Source organism: Motacilla alba, chromosome 11 (assembly GCF_015832195.1).
Source record: "Motacilla alba alba isolate MOTALB_02 chromosome 11, Motacilla_alba_V1.0_pri, whole genome shotgun sequence".
NCBI lineage: Eukaryota > Metazoa > Chordata > Aves > Passeriformes > Motacillidae > Motacilla > Motacilla alba.
In genome coordinates this window covers 14,241,923-14,269,015 of record NC_052026.1, presented here as the reverse complement: position 1 = coordinate 14,269,015, position 27,093 = coordinate 14,241,923, and the positions used below count along the sequence as shown (strand labels likewise).

Genomic DNA, 27,093 nt, shown 5'->3' with positions numbered 1-27,093 from the left:
CTCTCTCCACAGGGAGACGAGCCCATTCCCGTTACGCCCCGGGCGCAGGGCCCCGCTCCGCTCCGCTCCCCCACGATCCCACAATGCTCCGGGGCGCCGCCGCGGGGCCAGCGGCTCGCGGGCCCCTTCCCTCATTCAAATGAACCACCGCGGGGCACGGCGCGGGACTTGTCGGGAGCTGTAGTTCCGCTCGCCCCTCCCGGTGCGCGTCCCTCGGCCGGTGTGACTCGCTGTCCCGGCATGCCGCGGGGCCGGGCGGAGCGGGGCGGGGCAGAAGCGCGGGCGAGGGAGGCTGAGGGGGCTCGCGCCGCGCACGGGGCCGCCGCCGCCGCCATAGTGGGAGCCGCGGGTGAGTGTGGGGAGCGCGGCCGGGAGTGGCAGCGGCACCGGGACCGGCACCGCCCGCGGGCCGGCGGCGGCACCGCCACACCCCGCGCTCGCCCCCCGCGGCCCCGCGGCCCGGCCCCATCCCCGCCGCGGGGCGCTGCCGGCTGCCGCGGGCCGGGCTGGGCGGGAGCCGCCGAGCGGAGCCGCCCTGACCTTCCCCGTCTTTGAGGCGCCGGCAGCGCGGTCCCGGAGGGGCGGCGGCGGCGGGAGCCGAGCCATCGCCGGCCGGGCCCGGCACTGCGGGCCCCGCGTGTGGGTGGGCCGGCGGGTGGGCTGAGGGGGGCGGGCGGCCCCGACCCAGCTCGCCCCGGGGGAGCGAGGGGCCTCGCAGGGGCGAGCTCGGCCCGCAGGCTCGGGGCAGATCGCTCCGGCGGGGCCGGGGCGTCATGGGGGGTGCGGGCTGCGCCTCGCCTCGCCCCGCCGGCAGCCCCCGGCGCCCCCAGGGTGGGCTGTGCCCGCCGGGCCCCGGCGCTGCCCTCAGAGGCACCGAGGCTTCTCGGCCTGGTGCTCGTCCGTGCTTCGGCCGGGCTTTGCCACGGCTCGGTATCGCAAGGAGGAGAGTTAAAGGGGGGGAACCGGGAGCTGCGAGGAGATGGTTTGTGTAGGGAAGAAGGCGTACTCGGATTTAATGTTCTTGCTGTTTTCTGTCTTGCCAGAAGATTGTGAGAGGACTGAAGTTACCTGGCACGGTTGAGTCACTTTGTCACAATGAACGTGAAAGGTTCATGCTTCCTTGGAGTGAAACTAGCAAAGTGCATGTGCTCAGCGATCTGCTGCAACCATGTAGTTTTTACATTGAGTTGCCATTTTCCAGGATGATGTGCAAGAGAGAAATTTTTTTTGGCCTTCTCTGGCTGTTGTCACTTTTCAGCTTTGAGAACAATGAAAACCTGCAAAGGTGTGCAATAGCAAGGAGTGCGTGTTACATTCAGTTAATGTGAGACAGCTTTCTGAAGACATTTAAATCCCCAAAAGCCTCTTGCAATTCAAATTGAACTTCCTGTCTGAGGCAGGCTGAAATAATAATTCAGCTCAATTGAAGTCCATAATTTCCAGTGTAAATATATCTTAGAGCTGGACATACTGTATTGGACTGAGGAAAAAAAGCCCAGGTAAATGCTTGAGTAGGAATTGGTTGCAGAAATGTTGCTTGAAAGTGAATTCTGATTCCTTAATCAGCTGCCTTCTCAAGTTAATACACTTTTGCCTTCTAGAAAAGTTGTGTTCAAGCAGTGATTTCTGTATTTGTGTGCAGTGACTTTGTTTTCTTTCAGCAGCAACAAAACAAAAGACATTTCACAGACCTTCACCTAGAAGTAGCAACATTTCTTTGTATAGTGAAATGCCTGATCTCATTTAAAGTGAGCTGATATTTTTGCTCACTTTTGGACTATTTAACTATTTTCCCACCGGGCGCCTAATTATTATTTGTCTGAAAGGTTGCAAGTTACTTGTTAGATGATTTGAAACATATTTGCTTAACATCTGTGTTTGTTCAGGTCTTTAGGAAAATGCAAATGGTAACAACGTTCTGCAGTTCTCTCTGCTGGGATTTCTTTTGTCCCTGTTGATAAGAGGATCATTTAGTTAGTGAAAGTGACGAGTATGATTAGCTAAGGAATTGCAATATGTACTGATAGCTGGTAACATTGGGAGTATGATTCTTTTAGGTTGTTTTGAAACTTATAGATATTGTGGCAAGTTTGGTCATTCATTTTGTTACTGTGTCTATGAGGTAAAGAAAAACAGGGTGTAGCAGTTCTCCCCTCCAGTTCCCCAGTGCCTCCCAGTTTTTGGTTTGTTTGTTTTTTAAACTGAGCAGTCCTGTATTCATTTTGGGGAAAAGAAATGTGGCTTCAGCCTTGCAAACTTGTATCCAGTTTTTTCCTTGCATGAAGAATATTCTAGAAAAAAAGGCAGTTGCGTAGCATTGTGGCTTTTGCTTAACAACAAAACATTATGTCCTCTGCAGTTATGTGTATGTCTGTCTGTATATTTGAAAATCATCCTGACTGACTCTGTGTGGCTCTCTTGGGCTGTCAGGATGCAGTTGAGATGAGCATCGAGCTGCAGGCACAGGAAAAGCTTTCCCAGAGTCTTCCTCAGGTGCTTTGTGTACTAGTGGCCTTACACTTGCTGGCATTTCTAACAAAAAAAAAAAAAAAATGTACTTCAGGTTGGCATAATTCCCTCACTAATTTGTTATAACAAAGATGGAGAAGAGGAATAAAAAGACTGAGAAGGAGAAAGTAAAAGTATTTCCCAAAAGGAAATAGTCTGGACCTTTTCATCTTCCCCATTCTATTCTCCCTTTCCATCCTTTCATGTTCACATATCTAGACTTAATTATTTTTAGCTGTAAAAGCATGTTTAGGATAATGTCATTTCTTGCACAGAGCAGTCCATGGCAATTGCTTGGTGGAGGTCTCTGAAGTCAATGGTTTCTGATTGGCCTTGAGCTGTAGCTCACAGAGGGTTCTCTGTGGATCACTCAACTGCTGTGGAGATAATTGTGAAAATACGTCAGAGAAACGCTTCTTTCCTTCAGTCTCTGAATGCATAAATTTGTTCCTCCACTGGAAATGTTATAGGTTTTCAAATGAGAAAGGCTGACTGCTGAATTGGCATTTACCAGGCAGGGCTGCAGTGTGTTGAGGGTAAATGGCTGATGAGGCACGATGCCCCTCAGTAAGTTCCAGTATTGCTGCATCCCTGTGTTACCGGGCACTCTGCCTGGCCTGGGCTTGTTTAGTCTAGGAAAGGCTTGAGCAGGGCTTAATCACAGCCTCCAGTCTCTGTCAGGCCGTTATCAGGAGGATGGAGCCAGGCTTTTCTCAGGGTTCCTCATGGCAGGGCAGGACACAAGGGGCATGACTGGAGCAGATGGGATTTGGGTCGGACATGGAACAGCTGCCCTCTGTGTGAGGGCAGTCAGGCAGTGGAACAGGTTTGTCCTCCTGCTTTGAGCTGGAGGAGGTCCCTTGCAAACCTGCATTATTCTGGGATAATTTGCATAGTTTCTCTGTTGGGAGTGTATCCTTTGCTAAAGGAGGATGATCTGTTATCAAGTGGTTGTTGGTGGAGTCGAATAGGAAGAAGATTACCTGGTGCTGTGGTGCTGGTTGCATTGTGTTCCTAGAAAGTGCACACTGGAGACACTCCTGTCTTTGCGAGTTCTAGTGGCAAAAGAAAAGCAATTGAAGGAAAAATAGCCTAAAACTGTCGGCTGCTTTACTTTACTTACCAGTCTAAAGACTGCTGACTGTCTAATCTAAGTGATCTAAAATACCTGTGTGGTAAAAATTGCAAGAGTATCAGGAACTGAAAAAGCTGAGAGTGCTTTCATTGTCCTTATTTGCTCCTGTTAATCAGTAGTGAAGGGTGCAGCAACTGATGGTCAGAACCGTGTTTGCTGTGGATTCACACGTCACTGGACCAGCAGCACAGATTTTAGGGTGCTAATTTGTTGCACTGATTCTCAGATCTTCCAGAAAACAAGCTTGAATTCAGTCTTAAGAGAGAGTAACTTTGGTGGTGTTGGGCTGGCTTTACTGTCCTGGGAGCGTGGTTTATTTATGCTGAGATTACTTGTGGAATAGATATGGTCATCACTGGATAATAGAAGGCAATTTTCTCCACTAGCATTCGAATGTATTGGTTTGAGATTTTTCCCCTTTGAACTCAGTGGGTTTTTTCTTAGTGTTTTGCAGACCAGAAAGACTTTACAGACCTTCTGTGCCTGTGGTGGTTGTTCATTGATTCTTTGAATACAGCTTGCTTTTTAAATGTGGCAATCCCTGGAAGACCACCTCTGTTTTTCTTTAGCAACTTATATTTTACTATTGCTCATGCTAGTTTTTGTTGACCTTTTCAGAAAATGTCTTATTCTTTTAGAATCACAGGCCTACCCTTCTCCAGTTCAGAATGACTTAAAATTTTTAATTGATAGCAGTAACCTTACACGTGTCCAGGTTGGATAATGTGGTAAAGCATAACTGCTGGCTGAAGCAACTTGTTGTTCTTTCTCCATACTGCAGAGCTGTGACAGTACTCACCTGCTCCAAATGTCGCTGGCACTTAGGTGTTTCAGAGAAGGCAATCTCTTTACTAGTCTTGTTTTTCCAAGTAAAAAGTGACTTTTCCTCAAGCTACCCCTCTGAGCAGCTCTGGTGGTGCTGCATGAGCAGAAGGATGGGCTTTGTGCTGCAGCAAACTGACAGAATCATGTGTTGTGTAGCTTGTGAAAGAAGCAGTAGGGGGAGGTTTCATCAATACAGGTGGCAGAAATGAGTCTCTTAAGGACTGAGCTCCCCTTGGGAGTTATGGGCAGTGCTGCTCGTGCTAATCTCACACCCAGAGCTAAGGCAGGAGGGATGGAAGAGGGGTGAGTGTAGACAGAGACACCAAAGCTGGGACAAGCAATGGAAAAGATTCTGTATTTTTGGATTTTATGGATAAAAAAGTCCGTCTGAGGCTGTGTAACCCTAGGTTTACTCAAGGTCACTCAGGGCCCATGTGGTGGCTCTGTTCTCTTCTAGGTCTTCTCTGTCTTATGGGTGCAGCTTTCTCTTCAGTGCTGCTGCTCACTGGCTCCTGCAGCTTGTCCTGCTCCTGCTGCAGTCTGCCATGTGCCAAAGCAGATGGATGCAAAGCAATCACCAGGGATGCCCTGGTACCTTGTCGGATGAGATGTGTAGGGATTGTGGTGGGAGATGTGTAGAGGGATGGGTTTCACTCTTGACATGTCGGTGTGCAGCCTGGCAAAGGTATTGGAGAGTTTTATTTTGATGTCACTGCAAAAGGCCCCTGCAGAGAAGCCCTTCAGTTCAGCAGTGTCAGCATATATATATACCTGTTGAAGACAGAGTTGCTGGGAGCTGCAGCTTTTGTGCACTCTACTGTGTTTCTGCTTCAGCACTGAAGCAGTGCTGGGTGGTGTTTGGGGTGGGGATAAATTCTCTAGTACGAGCAGAGTCCAAGAAATAGAGTGAATAATGTGAATTAAGTATTACACTACGTGCTGGTAGCTCAGCTGTACAGCTGTGCCTTGTGAAGAAGCTGGTAATCAAATGGACCATGATGTTCTTAATTGCATGTGAGGAGGTAGGCTTGGTTTGAAGTGACAGAGGCAAGGAAATTAATTAGCTTAAGGAAATTATCTCCTTTTCCATGGGGAATTAAGGTGGAATATCCAGTAATGCACTTACACAATAGTAACTTTCAGCAGGTGCCTTTAAAAGGACACGTGTCCTTTTTAAGCAACATCTTAGGAGCTTTCTAGTTTATTGAAACTTCTTTTATCTGCCATTATATTAAGTGAATATTCTTGTTTCTGTAACCATGGACAGATTTGAGTGAACCACGGGTGGATTTGGCTGGATGGCTCTGAGGCACCCCTGTATTGCCCTAGTGTTTGACAACATCAGAACCCAGGCTTTCCTCATAGGTTTGCAATAGATCCTAAAGCCTTTTGTATTATATTTATCTCATTAAAATACTGTACTGGTAAGTGTATCAATACAGTCTTACATGGGTTGTGTCTCACTGAAAGGGACTGGGCTTGATGACACAGATCATTCCCATCCTGTTCTTTCTTTAGGTACATCTCTAAGCTTCTTACATCTGTAATGACAGGCAGAAAACACAAGACAGCATGGAGGAAAAAGTGACAAATCAGAAAAAGAAAATAAACCTTTCCAGGAAGAATGAGTGTTCAGCAAAACCATATATGAATGGCACAGGAAAGAGAGTAAGGTTGTAGTGAACAAAAAAAATTAGTCAAGGATCATTAATTTTGACCACATTTTTTTTTAGCTTGTTCTCATTTCTGAGAAAATCAACATGATAATTGGTCAAATTTCTTCTATTTTTAAATTTTATTTATTTAATAGTATTTTACTGTTCAAAATACAAATACTTTTTTTAGGAGGAGGTAGCAAGCTAACATACTAATTTTTAGGTCTAGAAACCATAATTCTACTTTCCATATTTAAAATAAGAATTCCTTCATTCCTTGCAGTCTCTAAGGCTTTCTGGCAGGTTCAGGATTGAACAGAAGGCATCTGGTGCTTGAGTGAGGCTGTTGTGCCTTGAGGGACTAAATGAGGTGCAGTCAGTACAGCTTGATCTCGGGTTTGTGTGATGGTACAGGGAGCTGTTAAGGGTGAATGCACTTCTTGTGTGGGGGATGTTTAATATGGCAACAGCTACCTTGATTTAGCTTCAGAAGAATAAGCTGGTGGTTATTTTTTTCCTCGACATCAATGTTAGATGTGTGACTGTTGAGCATCAATGCTGTCAACTAGATTTGCCCTTAAATGTTTAGGCATATCTGGCAGTGATGTAACTTCATGTGTTGGAATTGAAGCTTGATCCATACAAAGTGAGTCAATGTGATTTTCACCTGTGCTTTCACTGCAGTCATCCCAAACTAGGTACCCACAGGTCTGGAATGGAAACTGCAGGCATCAAACTTAAGTCCTGCTCTTTCTGGTTTCCAAATATGACAGGAGTCCTACCTCTCAGCAGGGTGGGCATCACTCAGTAGAGTTTCCAGGGAGTTGGTGCCATGGTTTGAGGGTGGTTTTTCTTCAACATAAAGTCCTCTAATACAGGATGAAGTTATTTGATTTCTGGACCAACTCCAGGTATTGCAGCAATTATGGATGTGCAATCAATACAACCTTTTCACTTATAAAGAACTAGATTTGTTTGGGAGGTGAGTGTGGGGTTGGCTTTGTTTTGGTTTTTTTATCTGTTGTACTTGGTTGATTTTTTAATTTGTGATGTGTTTTCCCAGAGGAGTGGCCACACTGGGTAAACTCCTCCAGACTGAGGTATGTACTGCAAGTATCAGTGGAGCACTCATGATGGTGACTAACAGCAGGCTCTAGGTCTCTTTGGAGCAGTTGAAACAATAGTGATGTGGCAACAAGACATTGAATTTTGATGTTAGTGTGCAGGCTTGGTGACTTGGATGTTGACTATATTGCCTAGGTATCTGATTGTGAAATAAGGATGTTTAAAGCTGTGATAGCAGTTGTTCCTGGTAGTTGAATTTACCACCCTTGCAAACACAGATGCTACCTGCTGTTAGGCCATTGATCTGACAAAAGAGATTTGCTCTTCTGTAAGTCTGGCCAAATCTGTATGACCTTAATACTTCCAACCTAGAGTCTGAACCCATTTCAGTTCCCATTTGTAGGAGTAAAACTCAGAGTCCTCAAATATAAAAAGAGCTTTTTTGTCCAACTGTGCACAGAAAGCTGGACCTGGGAGTATCCTCTGTGGAAATCTTGGGAATGTGTGTTTTGCTTCTCTTAGGAATTTGTTGTCTTACACAGGTGTGTGAGTAATTGACAGCTAAAGGAAGCCAAAATAACTATTATGTCCTGTATCCTAAAACAGAATTTCATACCTTTCTAGGCTTGCAATGCAATTTAAACCTGTAATGCCAAGGTTCCTGGACAGGGATTGAGAAGAGGGACTAGTGGCTGACAGATGTAGCTGTTAAGCAAGTATAATTTGCATGAAGTGAACTCAGCTCTAAAAATATAATGTAGTAAGGTTTGAGTGCAGCATTTTTTGTTTTGAATTTTAGCACAATTCTTCAGACTTTCAGAGCAAGATCAGGATAAATGAAAATGAATTTGCTTTCTTGAAAAATGTAATGTGATACAGCCATCTGTCTAGGCTGCTGTGCATGCTGTATGCTTAACCCCTCTGGAACAGAGGGACTTGTGTTCAGAAGTGTGGGATGCCTTCAGCACCTTCACTAGGAACCGCAGATTCTCACCACTCTGAAAAATCATGGTTTGTATCTTGAAGTCATCACAGGTTCAAAGATAAACATCGAGTCTGCTTCAGCCTCATTGACAGAAGAGGATGGGCAGTAAGCTTGTGTTGAACAACGAGCTAGTGAATTAATTCTTGTTATGTGCCATTGACAGGACACTCTTAGAATGGCCTGTGGATGGTGAAATACCTGAGGAGCTAAATACATGAATCAGTTGGTGTAAGCCACTTGCAGACAATCCATGTTAGCAGGTCAGTTGTGTACAGTAAATAAGATCAAGTTGAAACAGCGAGCGCTTGCCAGCTTGTTCTGATGGTGTAACTTCTGAAATATGTGAAGACAAGGTGATAACACTTGGTTTTGTTCTTGTTCTCCACTATTGTACATGAGATGTGACCTCACACTGAAATAGCACTACGAACCAAATCTATAATTAGAAATTAAACCATTCACTATCCAAGACTTTTATTTACAAGTCTAGGATTCAGAGGTGAGTTTGTCCTACTTATCCCAAAGAAAAATTCAGGCCAGTTGAGAGGATCTTTGATTCTTGATGCTAATGCACAAGCCAAGTGTTACACTTATTCCTGTGGTCTTTCTGATGATTTTGTTTGCTTGTTTTGTAGTCACTGGCTCTGGTTGAGGATTCAGAATGGGAGACAAGCCTATCTGGGAGCAGATTGGATCCAGCTTTGTACAACATTACTACCAGCTTTTTGATGCAGACAGGACTCAGTTAGGAGCAATATATGTAAGTATCCACAGAAGGGGAGCTGGGACTCTGTCCCACTATCTGTCTGGAGTTCCCTGTTTGGATGTGTGAGAATACACAGGGTGGGACAGTGGGCTTTATCCTGACTCCAGAATGCCAGTCAGTGCAATCACACTAACTTTTATTTATTACTTTTCTTTTATGTCTCACTTCTGTTTTGAGCTTTGTTTGCCTTATAGGCAGTCAGACTCACAGAAGCCCTGTTTAGCTGAAGGCAGTGATTTGTTTTGGAGGGGTTTGATGATAATCCTGTGATTAAGTGCTGTGTAAAAGCAAGCATTCTAGTCTTAGTCTGCCATTATTTACAGCCACGGCTTTGCTTGGATCCCTCTTGAAGTGGGATGTAATTTAAGTCCTACCCTGTGTTTAGCAGTTTTTGCAGGTGTTTCTTGGACCTCATGCTATATTAATCCTCTGAACAGTAAAATAGATTTACAGTTTTAAATCCAGTTTAAACATGTAGAATAACATGTTAAATGAATGTAAATTTAGTTTAAATTTCCTCAAACATTAGGTTTTTATTTTTGCTTCTTATTTGGTGTGCAGTGGACTTGGATACAAGAATTAAAAACTGTAACTAACAAACCCAAGGAACATCAATTTTTAGTTTTGGCAGAAGATTCCTCCAGAGTACACAAAGTGCTCTGTGTGTGGAGCTGATTGCTGATGGTCAGGAATGCTGCTGGGTGGCTGAGGAGTTGCAGCAAGACCTTCAAGGCTGACAAGTCTTCTAGCAGCATATCCTGTTTTTCTGGCCAGTTCTTCATCTGCTGGATGAGCTGTGTGAAGTTTCAGCAAGCTCTTGAGGATTTAAATGGCTCAACACCCTCTGACACCCCTCCTTATACCTCAGCAATATCCAGCAGCACTGATACCATTTGCTCTTGGGATTGTTGTGTACTTGCTACCTGCCAGATTGTTGGTTTATTTTGCCCAAGAAGCTGTGTACAGAGCCTAGAGAGAAAGAAAACCAAGCAGTTTGTGTTCCAATCACAGCTCTAAATATGGAGGCTCTTAGTAGTTTGTATTTTATTACCAAAATACATTCAGTCCTCAAAGTGGTGTTAAGTACAGACTAATTTAAATTCCTGGATTTAGGGCCTTCCACATAGTGAACTCCTGGCTTTTTTTCACCCCCGAGGGTCTTTCTGCCTTCCATCATTCAATGAAGAGTCCTGTGCACATGTAATTGGGAGAACTATTATGCAGGTCACTGATGTGTGTTGTTTTGTGGAGCTCCTGAGCTGTGGGGAAAACACACCCTGTTTTGTGTGGCTGAAATGCACCAAGGTCACAATTTGTATAAATTTGGGGGCATTCTGTAGAAATGAGCTTTTCATGATGAGCTTTTTCCTTCCAGAGACCCTGGGGGAGCAAACAAATATTATAGCATGCAGGAATGCAGCAGGGAGCTCTTAGATTTGGTTTGTACTCCTGTATCACTACTTCCACCACAAGATCCAGTTTATCTTTAGTGCTGTGATCCAAGTCAGTTAAGGCTTTTGTCACCTATTCCAGGTAGGGATCTGGCCAGTCACTTTTGAATTGCTTGAGGTAGGTGAGTTGAACCACTACTCTGGTGGTGTAACCCATGTTGTCAGTTCTCTTCATATATTTTTCTCTTTCCACGTGCTTGACTTTGTGTCCATAAAATTTTGATTTTTTTTTATCCTTTAGATTTTCTTCTGAAAGCTGACTTTTATCCAAAGGCAGGAATTTTTGCTGGTAGACTTACGTAAATGCAATGTATTCTGCTTAATTTTTAGTTGATTGTTTCAAACTTCAATTGATTTTGCTGGTTTCTTACTATGTCCTTTGAGGTAGTTTTCAAATGGCTGGGTTCTGAGGATTTCTGCTAAATACATGAAGTCTCTTACCAGTATTGCTTAAGGGTTACTTAAGTTGATGACATTTTTCTTTTTCCCCCAGATTGATGCATCATGCCTTACGTGGGAAGGACAGCAGTTCCAGGGCAAAGCAGCCATTGTTGAAAAACTTACTGTAAGTCTGTAATCCTTACTGAATGTTTTGGGAAACAGTTATGAAGACTAGAAGATAATTGCTTCTGAAAATTTGAGTTAGACTTAAGCAGTTCAGAAGTCTTGAACTTGTGCTTCCAGCCTAGGTCCTCAAGAAATGTTATGAATTACTGCTGTCCAGTGGGTTATTCCACTGATGGCTCTAATGTTGGAATGTTAATTGACTCCATAGTTTGCAAGGTTATTTTGTGACTGCAATTGTATTTGACATTATTGATTTATTTTTTTTAAAAGGTCTAATGCATAAGCTGCCTCTGATCTAGAGGAGTGAAAGGTGCCTTTGCTCTTTTAAGGCATGCCAAGGAAGAAGCAATAGCAAACCTGTTACTTGGATCTGTCTGTGATAAAGGCTAGACACATTACAGCAAGGAACAACTTGTTTTCTGATACGTAAACTGCAAATAAGTTCTGTAGTGGAGAAGCTGACTTATCCTCAATGCAGATTTGTCAGCAGTTCAGATGTCAGCAGGTATGGTTCAGGACTTTGAAACGTGTTTCCTCTTTGGCAAGTGAGAGGACGCTGGAATTCTGTGTTCATTTAAACTAAAAGAATTTTTATCTTCTTGTGTAAATCCATGCTTCTGTTATAAAACTGGGGGTACTCGCAAGCTGTCATGAGACTAGAAAGTTTGTTTCTCTTGCGAGATATGCAGAGGACATGCTTTTTAGGTCACCAGACAGTCTGCTCTGAGTATGGTATTTCAGACATTTTTATTACACATTGAGAAGAAAAATAATTGTAACTTGACACTTGGCTTATTGCACAGCTACTGCTCCTGTGTTTTGGAATTGTTTCTTTTGCCTAAGGCATCTTTAACTGTAAAGACTGAGGTTTGCCTTCAGGTCTGTGCCTTAGGTACCTGTGTTGCCTTTGAGAAGTCTGCACATCTCAGAAACAGCAGCAGCTGCTTGCTTGTAGGTGAGGAGCTACCCAAGCTCCAGGGTTGCTTGTTTCTGCACTCGGTGTTCTTTAGACTTTTGGGCTTGCAGCCACTTAGATACCCAACCAGCCAAGCATTTGCTTGGCCACAGTGTCTGATTGCTGCCTTGGATTCAGCCCAGTGCAGATCCAGCCCCTTTCCCACTGTGGCATAGCTCATCTTTACCTTCCCTGACACTGGTGCAAGGTGGACTTTCTGAATTTTTGTGCCTGCTGCAGTCATAATTGGTGAGTGAAGACACAACTACTCTGCTTTAGGGAATTTTTTTCTGGCTTGTATCCATCTGCCTAAAGCAAGGAGGAAATGCACTGAAGTTACTCTGTGCCCTTCCACCGCCGTGGCTCGTTGTGGGCTGTATCAGCTTACAGTGACTCTAATGTCGTTCAGCATTCCTCCAGTCAGCACTGAGCTGCCTGGGCTCCCATTGCTGTGTCAGCTTTATGTGCTCACCTACTCTGCTTCTGGAGCTGCTTAGTCAGTTCAGCACAGCCCTGAAAGTTTGACAGTGAAACTCTTTCACACTTCTGTGGTCTTGTGTCCTTCAGTGCCTGGCTGGTGAACTGATGTAAACACAAAGAGGTGGCATTTTCTTTTAGATCAAGTTCTTTGCTGTGTGACAGCAATGGTATGGCACCTTTTCAATCTGCTAATAGAGTAGGGCAAGGTTGTATGGGCATTGCTCTGCAGGCCCAACACATCTGTACCTTGCTACAGCATGGGAGTTGACACTTATTCCTTCTGTCCTAATTGGTGCTGGACTCATTTAACATAGAGTGCCTGTGCTAATTAGGGGCAGCCTGATTTACGCTGAACATTTGAGATAATAATTACGTCATTCTATGAACATTCTATGAACATAAGGAGGAAGCTGAGACAGGTATTCTTGCTGCCAGCAGTGAGTTTATGCTACTCAACTTTATTCTTGCCTAATTTCTCTTACCTGACTTCAAGGAGATTCCATAGTTTTCACAGTGAAAGACCAGTCAATTTTTTAATGTCAGAGGATGGTAAAAACCTTGCTTGTTGTGTGGCTTCATGCTTTTTAGACACTTTTATTGTACTTCTCATACCACAAAATCTTTCAGTACAGATGCATATCTATAAGTAGCTATCCTTTTGAGGTAGCCTCTGCCTATCCTAAAAATCAGTGATCTTTTCTGGCACCTACACTCCTACTCTTTCCAGTGGGATTTCTCCCAATGTATCACATGAGTAGCTCACTAGGCTGGCTAGCTGTTTGGTATCCTTTCCTCTGAAGAGGACAATCATAGAGTCTTTAAGGTTGAAAAAGATGTCCAAGATTGATTCCAGCCTTTGACTGAACACCACCTTGTTAACTAAACCATAGCACTAAGTGCCATGTCCAGTTATTTCTTGAAAACTTCCAGGGATGCTGATTCCACCACTTCCCTGGGCAGCCCATTACAATGCTTAACCTTTTCAGTCAAGAAATTCTTCCTGATGTCCAACCTGAACCTCCTCTGATGCAGCTTGAGGCCATTTCCTCTTGTCCTGTGGAATCGGGTACTTGAAACAGCCACTGTCTTACCTAGCCTTGTCTTTGCTTCCTTGTCACCATTTTGCAGAGCTCTTGATTCCAAAACCTTTCCTTCCTCCCTGGAATGAATTGCATTCATTCCCCTTCATCCCTCTGCCTTTTTCAAGAGAATCTTTTTGCAGGGCTTGTTCAACAAGAAGCTCTTATGCTGAGGTGTGACTAGACTCTGGAGTACCCTTTTGTCAAAGGAACTTCCCAGCCTCTGCTTGTGCAGGCTGTGTGGGCATGTTGCACATTCAAGTTCAGGGTGGTGACCCTGGAAAACAGTCTGCTGGTCATTCAGAAAAGAAGGCTCTGGATTTGTGTTCCATACTACAAAGCAGTTGGTTCACTTTGCACTTTGAGTTGGTTGGGCTTGCACTCCCAGCCAAGAGGAAACACTGCAGGCTTTAATAAAGGGTGTTCTTGAATAGTGTCCCTCTTAGAGGCCTGCTCCCCACATTTCATTTGCTTCCTCAGGTTCTGATCCTTCCACAGTTTGTGTTCTGTTATCCATGGATTTAGCTTCCTAGAATTTTTCCTAGAGCCTTAAACTTGTACAGCCAAGACTGTACTTCATACCTGTGACAGTAGGACTCGTGTCTCTACCTCGGCCTTCTAGGAAGTCTTTGAGGCTCCTTCCACTAGAGGGAAATGCAAGACTTGTTGGAGTATGCATTTGGATCTGTTTCAACCTGTTTCCAAATGCAGCAAAGGCATCCAAGTGCCACCTGAGGTTTGAATGGCCACGTGCTGCCATCCTGTGCAGTTCCTGGACTTTGGGTATCTGCCACATGGTCACCCAGAGCTCCATCCATGCTGAACTGCCACTAAAGCACCTAGCAATAATGCAGCTTTAGGGAGAACAGTCCCAAAATTGCATTTGTGTGACAGGACTCTCGGATCTCCCAGGTGTTTCACGTTCACTGCTTGGAATTGGTTGTGTTGGAATGTGAATGTGGTCTGAGTTGAAAGACAGGAATTACTCTCCAATGCCTGGTGTTTCTCAAGGTGTGTTCCTTGCACACATACCTCCATACATACTGACGTTGGCTATCCGAGTGTCAAGGGAATTAAATAGGGCAAGAGTGGATATGTGGATTTCAAGTCTTGAAGATTTCATCCACTTTTCCTTTCCATTCATAGCCACTTAAACAAAGAAGCAAATTCAGAGCTGTCTGGTAAACATCAAGTATTAGATGATAGAATCTTTTAACACAGTTCAGAGCAGAGGTTTGTTCCTTCATCATAAGAACTTTCAGCTTACAGATGATCTGAAGCCCTTCAGGCAGTGCAATTAGAGTAGGAAAAGGTACCATTTACTGTGCATGGTGACATTATTTCCTCTTTTGGTGCTTGAAAAACACACCTGTTAAAATTTACCCCCCATGAGTAGTGCCCTCATTTGCAGCAGTTCTCTGTGCAGTACTGCCACTATAGTCTAACACTTCATAATGTTGGATTTGCTCAGTCTTTGTTTTGTAAGTTAAATAATTCCATTACTGTACATTTCCTTATTTTGATTTTCTTTCATTGCAGAGCCTCCCTTTCCAAAAAATACAACACAGCATCACAGCACAAGACCACCAACCTACACCTGATAGCTGTATACTCAGTATGGTAGTGGGACAGCTTAAGGTAAACTCTTTCCATTACAGGTTAATGAGTGCTTATGTCTTAGATTTTTGCAGGATTCTAAATCATCCGATTTCTGAATACAATTAAATGCTTTCATGGGTGGGGAAGGAACAGGGATAAGCTTGCATTGGGACATTGCTCCTCTGCTGTTCAAGACTGTCAAGAAATGCTCCTTCCTTCAGATACCTAGTTCTAGGTAAACCATCTGCAATTTGACAGTCATGTTCTGCCAAGCAAAGTATTGTGGATTTTACTGTGCAGACAAATACCATGTGGGTTCCAGAGGCATCAGTATATCCCTTACCCTGATGCTGTAAGGTTTTGGTGTCCTCTGTTGCATTTAAAAGCATTGTCACAGTGTTCTTGGACAATTTAAGCACATCTAGTATAACATCCTCCTTGATGTAATGTTTGCATTGAGCTCTGATTTAGCAGGCTTCATTTTGTTGACTGACCACCCTTCAGTGAGTCCATACTTTTTTTTTACTGTCACAGGACACAAGAATACAATCCTGGTGTTAGTACAGTCCTGTACCTCTGTAATCAAAAGTGATTCAGCAATGGGAATCTGCCTCTGAGATCAAACACTTACTGTTGTAACAGCTGCTTCTTGTGAAGAATCAGATTATTTTTCAGGCTTAGTTATGACCATATTGCTGTGTGAGTGATACTACTGAACTGTGTAAACTTACCCAGTCTGCCAATATACCAGGGCCACAGACTTGTACATTCATGAAGCTGCTTATGAATGGAAGACATTGTCCTGGAATTTGCAGAAAGTACTCTGTACATAAAATCAGCTGCAGGCAGAACTTGCTCACAGTGGGTGGTGTTAGTTTAAAAAATGTGAAATTACGCAGCAGTAGTTGAAGTTATCAGAGTTCATTTGGTCCAACCATGCTGTGAAGTCAGGCCTCTAATGCCATCCAGTCTTTAGAGTTACCTGCACCCAGTTTGTTTTAAAATAGCTGTTTAGATTTCCTTTTCCTGCTAACTTGATGGCACTTCTAGTACCAAAGCATTCAAACTCCCACTGACGCTGTACTGTTTACTAAGCAGATGTAGGACTGAATGTTTAAATCTGCTCGCTAAGCTGGTCTCTTTGTTTTGGGCTGGGCAGCTGAGAAGAGCAGTGCCCAGTGTAATGCATCCACTGCTAAACCTAACATAGGCAGCTTTGGCTCTCATTGAAGTTGCTCCTGCTTCCTAGCTGCAAGTTGGACTCCACCTTTTTTGTTGCTCAGTCCCACCTGCACACACTCTGTGGAAAAGCAGCCACACATGACCATGGAAAGCACTGAATTGACAGGACAGACATGCTGATCTCCTCAGCCTTGCTCTTGGGTGTGCACAAAATTCGGTGATGTGATCAAGACCTTTTGACTCAATGTCTTGGGCCAGTCACATCTGCACCTGGTTTTGCTCAGTCATGTTTTAGGGTTATTGCATAATTATTGAGCAGATTGCAGCTTGCAGCAGTGATTGTGTTGGATCCTGTGGCAAGATACCAAGTTCTAAAAGATTCTGTAAAGTTACTGGGTTTTCTCAAACCATAATCCATTAATATGGAGAGACTGTAAATGCAGTCTGGGAGCTTTCCATAAATACCATGACTTGGAGTAGTATTTTCTGATGTATTTTTTTTAACCTCAGAGTAATTTCAGTTTGCTGAAATTACTCAGTATAATTTGGGGATCATGTGTTAGAGCATCCAGGTATTTGGAGAGAAAATACTGGGTTAAAGTATGCCTACTGTCATGATGAAATCCAACTTGCTTGTGAATTTTTAGTGAGGAAATGTTTTTCCACTCTTCACATTTATGTGTCTCAAACCTTAGCTTTAAAAATCACATTTTAATCCCAGGAATGCTGTTTCTCACAGAATAAGTGTCAAGAAAGTCAAAGTCAACTTAAAACCTTAACTTCATGCTTCTGCCCTGTGTGATATTTATAAGGGTGGACAAATGAAATATCAGGAACAGTCTGTGGCATGAATGAGCCTGGCTGCCAGAGGTAGTGAATGCTTTTCTCTCGTGCCAATTCACACATGTTGACAGCCATTCTACTGCATCTCAGTGCTGCTCTGTGTCCAGTACAGTAACTGAGAACAACTGGGTGCAGGTGGTGCAGTTTAACAAGTGGCTCACATGTACTCCAGTTGAGCAGGGAGCACTATAACAGGCACACATGGAGCTGCATACTCACTGTTATTTAAAGCTGCTTTCTTTGTGATATGGCTGCTCAGCCTGCATATATTGCTGTCAAGGAGAACTCTAAGAGAATTTTGCACAAGAAAGGGCACTTCCAAGACCACCAGTAGCATGCTAATGTCCCAGTATGACCTATAAATAAATTTTTGAAAAACCAACCTTTTGCAGCAAGCAGAATAATCACCTGCACTGAGGGGTTGGGGCACAACAACTTGTTTGAGAAGATGCTGCAGAGTGACAGAGCATCTAAGTAGGTGACTGCCACCAGCAGGGATCTAACTGGCTGGCTAAAGCAGTGCAGTGATTGCTTTCAAAGATCCTCTTTAATGGATGCTGATAGGTATTAATGTTTGGGTGGGGTTATCCTTTTGTAGAGGTATAATAAATACGCATCCAGTTATTCTAATCATATTGGTTTTTGTTGCTGTTCATTGTCCGCGTGCTGCTTGCTTGTTTCAACTAGGAAGAGTGAGCATCAGTTTAAGGATTTAGGAGTGAATTTCTTTTGGTGTGACCCTGCTTTGCCAATGTTCATCCAGAATGTCACCCAGTATCTTCAGTGTGCTTCACCTCGTAATGTATTTCTCCTGTCATGCTCAGGCAGATGATGACCAAGTTCTAGGCTTCCACCAATCCTTTTTGTTGAAAAATTTTCAAGGTGCCTGGGTGTGCACCAACGAAGTCTTCAGGCTAGCCCTCCACAACGTTTAACCCTCTGCCTTCCCTGTCTTCCAGTCCTCGCTGTCCTGGTTGAGTAAGGAGTGCTCTCTTCTGTCCCTTGAGCTCGGCTGAGAAGCATGGCTGTGCCTTGTGTGTTCTCAGAGCCATGTGGCAGATCTGTGGCTCTCCCCAGAGTGTGATTTTTGAAGTGATCATGCAGAATTAATTGTGAATAACTAATTGTTATGCAGTGTTTCCTAGTCTTAAAAGGAAAAGGAAATTTGCAATTAAAATCACTGGGTATTTTTGTAATGCATGCTGAACAATTAAAGCATTGCTTAAAGCCTGTTAAATAAGGCTTAACATCTGAAAGAACCTGCAGTCCCAAGTAATTAGCCTTTCCTTTGAGGTAAGGGTTGTTGCAACCCTGCAGTTCAATCAATAATTGCTGGGGGTGCTGGTAAAAGAAGTAAAACTCTCTTTGACCAGGCAAGAGGAGGAAGGTTGTGCAGCTAAACCTGAAATGCAAAGCAGTGTTGCATCTCAAACTCTGACATGACTCACTGCTCTGTGAGCTGAGGACTTCCTTTTGAGCCTCCAGGTCAGAAAGGATGTAGAAAAACTGAGAGGTCAAAAGCTGCCAAGATTGTGGGCGATGAAGAGCTTGTGGAACTGGGAGAGGAGGTGGCTAAGGGCATCTGCTTGAAATGCCAGTGAAAAGTAATTGAGTAGTTCCAACATCCTGAAAGCAAACTCTTCTCAGTGGTGCCAGACAGTGGAACAAGGGGCAGTGGTAAGAAACCTTAACTTGGAAGGTACAGATGGGATCAAGGGAAGATTTTAATGAGAAGACTGAAACCCCGGGACATGGTGCCTGGACACCTTGTGAATTTGAAGACTGTTCTATGAGAATTTGAAGACTCTGCTAGACAAAGCTGTGGCTGATGCAGTGAAAGATGTCCCTGCCCAGGACAGGAAGATTGGATTAGATGATCTCTAAAGGTCTCTTCTGTGGACCTTTACCATCTCTGGACCAGCCCATTCTGTGGTTCTGTGATGCAGAGCTGCTGTAGTCTATGCTCATGCTGAGAAAAAGGCTGGCCTGGAAATCAGAGGATTCTTTCAGTCTAATTCTGGGACTTGTTTAATTTTTGTGTGAATTCAATGATGTCATGGAAGAATTTGAACTGCACAAAGGAAAGTTTTATAGGAAGACTAAAGCCCCTTGTGTTTTGAGCCTGGGCTCACATGTGGAATGCAAATCCTGAGTTGGACATGCCTGAATTTAGAGTGAAAAGTAAAGATAAAAAGTTTCAGTGGTGTTATCTGAGCTGTGATGAAGATCTAAACTAAAATGGCATAGGATTAGTCTGTGTTTTGTGGCATCTTGAGTCACTAAGCTGTGAGCCTTTGCTATGTGCTATTACACAGTCAAAATTGGGGAATGGACTATAAAGTATATTCTTCACCTTGAATATAGTCTTGGATTTTCCTTGTTTTTAAAGTGTACTGCTCCTCTATGCTATGAAGGGATAACATGATAGGAATAAAGAAAATAATAATGTGTGACTTCATTGTGGGAATTACCACACCAAATGTTTTGGGGAGAATTTCCTTTTAGTCTTTCTTCATGTGTCCAGCCCTGAGTTTCTTAAGAAAGGAGGAAATTCTCCTTAAGCCAAAGCATCAAGAGCTGCAGTGCTCTTATCAGAGCCTATCTAGGCTTTTCAGAAATCCAGGAGACCTCCACTAAAGCTTGTCTGGAGATGGTATTTTTTTTCCAGAGGTATATTTTAAAGCATACTCATGTCAGTAATGACAAGCTCAAATTTGGTGTGAAAAGTACTTATGCAACTTGTAGGAGATGCCTCCGTGATCTGCAACAAGGAGGGCAACTGGGAGTTGAGAACCTGCCAACTCCCAAGCAGTGCTGAGGCTCTCCTGGGATGGTTTACGTTGGAATACCCAGGAGAAGCTGCAAAAGGCACAAACCCCCAGGCTTCAGCGCACAGGCCACCTCTACAGCACGGATCTGTGAGCCTCTGTTCTGGGCACATGTCGCAGGGATAACGCTTCCTTTGAATAAGTGCCATGACTGCTGTCCTGGGTGCTAATGCACGAGGTGGGCGGCTGCTCTAGCCCAGCAGAACTGCGGGTGTTCACACTGGGCTCCTCCCTAGGGAGCCTTGCCTCATGCAAAGCCGCTGTGAGGGACAAGCTGGCCTGTTTGTCTGCTGGACAGTGACTGCTGGCACTTGTCTTGCTTTGAGGATTTTTCTCATTCAGTCGTGTATTGAACACTGACTTGCTCATATTCCTGGCCTTACTTGTTGCCTTCCCAATTTCTGGCTGTAGTAGTTTCCTCATTCACTTTCTTCTTCATAATTTTGTAGTAATTTGTCTTGCCTGTTTTCCCCATTCTCATTATGTTTTTGCAAGCTGAAAAGTTGTACTCAATTTACTTTCTTTAGTAGGAAATCATCCTGTAGCTGGATCATTTTTCTTGTCCTTTTATGACTTTATTGAAGCATTTTATTTTTTTAACTTATAAGAAATGCATGCAGGATTTGATATGTGGGTGTCCTTTACCTATTTATGCATTTGCTTACTTCTGGGTTTTCTTTCTTTGTTCTTCCCTAACAACTGCTAACCCTGTGCTTGCCTTGATAGCTTTAGAGCTCTCAGCTGGTTTAATAAATAAATATCTATTATTATTTCAGCATCACTTTCATGAGGGGCTAGTCTAGGGCCCATTTTGGTTTACCCTGTGAATTAGCACACAGTTACTGAAACTGCACTTCACCTACACCACTTAACTTCCCAGGCAGTTGTCACTCTGAAATCCCTGCTGTGGTTTTTGGATCTGAATGCTTCCTTTCCATGCACCCGATGCCACCAGCGTTCTGGCACTCTTGCTGTTCTCTGATACAACTGATGTCCTTTGCAAGTTGGTCCTCAAAGCTGACTTGTTGCACAGTCCATTAATACTTTTTTTAAGTAAAGTTTCTTTTTTGTTTATTCTGTAGTCTGCTTTGCTCTTCAGACTTTCCACTTGTTCTCAGTGAACAGAAGCAGGGCATTGCCAGTGAACATTCAGTGCTTTGACAGCCTTTTTCATCAGCTGCTGGGGCTGCTGCTTTTCAAGCCTCTTTTTTATACATTTCCTCCCTTTTCTGAAGCTGAATAGTCATGTGTTGAAAAAATAAAGCTTAAAATCCTCCAAAACTGCTGAATTGAACACACTACAGCTATCATCAGAAGATTGTTTTGTAGTTGGTCCTGTGTGCTATTCAGATTAAATCCTGTTGTGTAATTTCCAGCTGATTGATTTGGGAATCATTTATGTTATTTTGAGGATTTAATTCCTGCATGATGTCTCTGAGAAGATGGGTAAATAAACATTAGGTGGGAGTACCAGTCTCCCTCCAATACTATTTTCTGCCTTTACAGTGATATTGTAAATCTCCAGACATATTGTCAGGCAGGAGTGGAGGCACTGCTGCAGCCATTCCCTGTGCTTGGAACACATTGTCCCAGCTGCAGTGGATGCTCTGCCCCCTTCCAGCTGTTGCTGCACACTGGAATGGGATGTACTGTGTTTCTGGCCAGCTGCACCTGCTCTGGCAAGGCTTTCAAAGCCCACATCACCTGGATCATGCAGGCAACGTGTTGATACCAACCTCTACAGAAACTCCCTTTTGCCATCAACCCAAAGTTCGACAGTTAAAAATTGAACCACTTTCTTTTAAGCTAAATTCCTGGGCGAGGGATTTGTGATTCCACACTGAGGCAGGCATGTTCCATCAGTGTAGTGAGTGACATGTCAGCAAGTCTTCCACAAAACCCCAGCTTCAGATGCCATTGCAGGATTTCCATGTCTCTGGGCCTGGGTGTTTGTCTGCAAAGCCCCTCAGAACAGACCCTCTGGTGGAACTGGTGTTTCCTGGGGTACTGCACATCTTACAGCATGTACTGTCACTGTTAATGTTAGCTTGAAGTTGTCTCGTCGTAATTTTTGGAATAAGTTTCTCAAAAAAATGAGTGTTTTGAACCTTTTTCCCTCCCTCTCTTTCTACAGGCTGATGAAGATCCTATCATGGGATTCCACCAGATATTTCTATTAAAGAACATCAACGATGCCTGGGTTTGCACCAATGACATGTTCAGGCTAGCACTGCACAACTTCGGCTGAGCAGCCCATCCCGAGGCACCCGGGCTTTTTTTTTTCTTTTTTTTTCCTTTTTTTTTTTCTTTTTTTTTTTCTTTTTTTTTTTTTTGTTTTCCTCCTCTCTTAACTGGTATTATTCACACTCACGGAACATTCCAAATATCATACACAAACCTGCAGCACTGCAGAGCGTGAGCAAGCAAGACTTGTGACCTGCCCTTCTGCTGAGTTTACATTGTCACTAGATGAGTTTCTTGTGCATGATGTTTGGAAGTTAGACTTAGCTGCATTTGATAAGAGAAATTTGTGTTGTACCAGCATGCCTCGGAAAGAATTTATAATGCAAAAGGTTGTTGTTTATGTACTGACAAGATGCTCTATAACCCAAAGAAATGAAAGAACAGCAGCCTGTACAGCCCAGTTATTGATTTGTTCAGATGTTTCAATGCTACATTACACAATAAAACAGAGATTTTCTTAAAAGTTTAAATTATTTTTATGAGTTGGCTGTGGAGTGTGTGTGATAGTGCTTGCTGGTGGTAGACTGTGTCTGTCTGGTGGGGGAATGCTTGCAGAGCTGGAGCTCGAACTGAACGCTTCCTGACAGTTCAAGCCGTGAGTGCAGGGCAGGTCTGCCCTCCTCCATCCGCCTTCTCCTCTCCTTCTCAGCAGCTTCAAAACAGAGCCTTCTGGCTCAGCTTTTAACATGGACAGCTTCGTTCTCACCTGTTGTATTTTACCGCTGGAAATTCCCCACATAATTTAGGAGGATGCCAACGGTGGTGGTAGCCTGCGGTCAGTCTCCGTGCCCCCTCAAAGCCGAGCAGGACACACAGGCGAGCACGGCGGGTGGCTCCCGTGCCGCCTGAAGCTCTGCTCCGGTTCCTCGCTGAGCTGTGTGTGCAGCCTCCCCTCGTTCGGCGGGAGCCGGTGTGAGCAGGGCTGCGCCCCGGGCGGCGGTCCCCAGCCTGGCGGCGGCGGAGGAGCCCCGGGCCGCGCTGCCCGGCCCGGCCCCGCCGCTCCCGGCCCCGCCCCCGCCGCGCCGGGAACGCTCCGTTCGGGCGGCGGTTTCCGCCCGGCGCTCGCAGGGCCGGGCCGGAGGCGGAAGCGCGGGCGGCGGGGCCGGGCCGGGCAGCGCGGTGGCGGCGGCGCGGGCGGGCGGCGCGCCGGGCCCCATGGCCTCCTGCTCCAGCATCGACATCGAGGACGCCACCCAGCACCTGCGGGACATCCTCAAGCTGGACCGGCCGGGAGGTGAGGAGCGGGGACCGGAGGGGCGCGGGAGGCCGCCGGGCCGGGCCGGGCGGGGCCTTGTCTCGGGCCGGGCCGCGGGAGCCTCTCGGCCGTTGCGCCGCCGCCCCGCCGGTTGTCAGCGGTCGCGCTCGGGGCCGGCCGGGACCGCTTCGCCTCGGGGCGCCTGGCAGCGCCTTCCGACCCGCCCAGGGCCAGGGGGTCCCGCTCGGCCCTGCCTCGCTCCCCGCAGAGCCCGGAGCCGGCGGCGCGGTGCGGACCGGCCGGTGAGGAGGAGAGGAGAGGAGAGGAGAGGAGAGGAGAGGAGAGGAGAGGAGAGGAGCTCCTGGCCTGGGGACCATCCTGAGGGAGGGGGTTGTTGGCGCTGGGCAGAGCCGGAGCAGGCCGGCCCCGGAGCTCGCTGCTGCGGCGGTCTCGGGGCTCCATTCAGCTGGGAAGTGCTGCTGCTGGGAGCTGAACAGCACCGACCTCTGTGACACGAGTGTCCCCCCTTCCCTGGAGTACTTGGGGTGTTTCCCAGGCGTCTCTCTGGGCTGTGTGGAAGGGGCCGGTAGGCTGCTCCGAGATCAGTGCCAGGTTCCCCCTTTACAGGAACTTTTTGCTCTCCTTATTTGTACGTGAAATGGGATCACAAATATCTCTTCTGAAGTGGTTGTGAGTCTTCTCCCTGTGCTCTGAACTATTACACTTCTCTGCTCAGAGTTCACCGGGCTCCCTTCTGCCTGTAAGAGTATCAGCAGCGGGCTCAGGAGTCAGCTGGCCAGTGCTCCCACTCTCCTGGAGCTTCGGCTCTCTCTCATCTCCCTTGCTGAACCTGCCGTGGCGTTTCAGTCAAATGTGGTGAGGTAAAACACTCTAAAGGAGACTGAGACATGAGTGCTTTGCAAAAATATCTTAGCCTCTGGGTAGAGGACAGAATTATGCCCCTCTTGTGCTCCTTTCAAGGGAAACTTCAAAATGTCCCGAGACTCAGCAGGAATGTGCTCCCTCCAAAGTAACTGCCATGTGTGCTGCCTTTTGCTTGGCCAAAAGGAAGAGAGGTTGGGTGTGGGATTGTTGTGCAGGACTGTAGAGGCCTGTGAGGTGATGGACTAAACCTACAGGAAGGCAGCTTCATTAGCTCTACTACCCTTAGAGAATCTTCTCACTAATTGGAATAGTTTCTGTGGTTTCTGCCGTGCTAGCACGTTCCTGAATTCTAATTCTTACAAGATAAATACATTTTTTTGTTTGTAGTGCAGCTCAGTGCAGGGATGGGGAACACTCATTTCACAAGCATTTCTGAACTGAAAGGATATGTTGTGGTTGAGAAATGGTTGGAGTTGTTGCTCAAGGTGACTTGACTTTCTCCTGAAGCAGCTTCTCCTGCTGGTTGAAGTCAAGGAGTTATTGACAGAGTATGGCTTCTTTCTTTCATTCTTCTTTCCTGTTATCCTCTTTTTACCTTCTCTGTCAGCTCCAGTGCACAAGAAGGCATTTGGGAGGAGAAGGAGCAAGTGGGCAGGAAGTTCACAGAAGGAACCTATGCTGATTCTCAGCAGAAATCACTGCCTGGGTAACAGCAAATAAGCTTGAAAAGAGTGACATAGTATAGGGAAGAAGAAGAGTACACATGTTAGCTGAAGGTCTCTGGAGCTCCTTTTAGGATGCCAGAAGAGAGGAATAGGGGAGCCTTGAAGTTTTGCAGCACCAGGTGCAGGTAGCTGTGGGCAGTGTTGTCTTCCTCTAGATCCTGTCCAGGCAGGTGACAAGAAACACTCCCTGCTCTAAAGAGTTTGCAACTGTTACAATACTTTTTTTTAATTCTGCTGAGCTTGATGATTGTGAAAATGTAATCCACTGCCCAGTCTGTCTCTCTTGACACAATTTCTCCCAGTTTTGGCAAACTTCATCCAGTGCTTCAGTAGCTGTTGCCAAAGCATGGACCTGCCTGCTGGGATGTGGGGACAGGCTGCCAGTGCCACTGTGCTGAGGAGGAGCATCCCTGCTGGTGGTGGGCAGGATCCTTCCATCCATGCAGAGATCTCTGCTGCTAGCCAGGTGTTCCGTGGGCTCACCCTGCTCGTGGTGTATCAGGGCAGTGTTCTGTTCAGTACAGCCTGGCATCTCCTGGTGCAGCTGATGGTGGGAGCAGGAAGAGTTCAGTCTCAGCTCTGACTGCTCCTGCTCTTTGAAAAGGTAATGAATACAAACACCCTTCTTTCTCTTTGAGACCTCGATCTACCAGTCTGGCTTAACCTTTTGGTTTGGTTCATGTTCTTACTAAATAGAGCCTCTTCCCTTCTTTTATGCTTCCAGGACTGTGCACAGGCAGCACCTGTGCTTGTCTGGCTTCCACTAACACAGACTGAGCTATTCCTGAGTTTGGGTGTGCTGTTGTTGGGCCCGTCAGCCTCTGGGGAGTGTTTCCTCCTTCCTTTTTCCCATGGAGCAAACATCACTATCCTGCTGTGTGTAAAAGAGCAGCAGTACTTACATGAGACTTTGCTGTGGCTGCAAAAGGGCAAAGCAGGTATCATCTTTCTCTGGGAGACTGGATGCTGTTTCTGCAGGGAATATTTGCTGCCTTTGGTCACAAAGGATCAAGTGCTGTCAGCGGAAGTAGCTGCAACTGGACAAGCACCCACCATATGCTGTAGGAATAAGGGGCACATCTTAATCTTGTGACAGCAAGCACAGCACCAGTGTGAGGTGCTGGATCACATTCCCTTGCCTGAATTTCCCTGTGCTGTGTGAATGCTGCTGCTTTTTCTTCGTGCAGGGCAGGTACACTGAGGTGGGCACCCAAATTGTCCCTGCATTGGGGTACCCTGTCACTGCACATTTCTGTGTCCATAATGACTCTTCATAAACAGGTGAGTTTGAAATACCCTTCTGGCAAATGAATAATTGCAGTTGTGTTTTAGGCAGCAGCTCTCGCCCTGATCTGTGGAAGCCTGCTCAGTAGCAGGAAGGTTGTCTTACTTGGGAAGATCTGCCTCTTGCCCACAGTTGTGTTTAGGTTTGTTACATGTGCCGGTGATGGGGAGCTTTGGTCCTGGGAGCAGCCATTTTGCAAGAGCTCAGCAGCAGTTGTTACCTGGCAACAGTATACGAAATTTCGGGTTTCCAAACCAGTGAAAATTTCCAGCGAGGATTCGCTGAGACAGGCGGCTTTTCCTTGGTGGGCTGATGTGGGGGTGCAGATGGGGGGGCCTTGCTCTCCAGTGGGGGTTGTCAAATATTTGCCTTGCTAGTAAAGAAGAGTCTCCTTCACCCCCTGTTACGTCTGTCCCCTCCTAAAGCCTTCAGAAAGCATGGAAGCCACCAAGCAGCTTGTGCTGGGCCAGATGTGCAAAGTCAGGGCATACACACTCTTCAAAGCACAGCTGGGGCTCTGAACAAATGGCTGCTTTACACAAAATTTGAGTGCTATAAACTCTGTGATTGTTCAACCAGGGGAAAAATATGTGAATCCCAAATGCACAGCTGCAGAGTTTCCTAGGAAAATTACTTAAACACCTGGAATTTGAGGTCTCATGGTCAGAAGCTGGTTTTGGAAAGTAACAAATGTGTTGTTTCCAGCCAACCCCAAATGTTGCAGCTGATCCCTGCGCTGCTGGACTTCAGAGGTCTCTCTGCAGACCTGAGGGTTAGAAGTGACTTGTCAAGAACCTTTTGGTCTGCCACTTGATTCAGTAAACCTGAATTACGAG

At 45.5% G+C, this 27,093-nt stretch overlaps 2 protein-coding genes across 2 annotated transcripts in view; both read left to right on the top strand.

Moving 5' to 3' along the window:
• Positions 1-236: 236 nt before the first annotated feature.
• NUTF2 (nuclear transport factor 2) lies at positions 237-22,637 on the top strand. The gene is made up of 5 exons (XM_038148227.1): positions 237-349; positions 8,809-8,933; positions 10,884-10,955; positions 15,011-15,109; positions 22,058-22,637. Exons 2-5 carry the CDS (start codon positions 8,835-8,837, stop codon positions 22,169-22,171), a joined length of 384 nt encoding a protein of 127 aa, XP_038004155.1. The 5' UTR covers positions 237-349; positions 8,809-8,834; the 3' UTR covers positions 22,172-22,637.
• Positions 22,638-23,245: 608 nt separating this feature from the next.
• Positions 23,246-27,093, top strand: part of EDC4 (enhancer of mRNA decapping 4) — a 33,481-nt gene continuing 29,633 nt past the window's right edge. Inside the window, exon 1 of the mRNA XM_038148228.1 lies at positions 23,246-23,401. Within this exon, the coding sequence (XP_038004156.1) occupies positions 23,323-23,401 (79 nt within the window). The 5' untranslated portion in view covers positions 23,246-23,322. The remainder of the gene's footprint in view (positions 23,402-27,093) is intronic.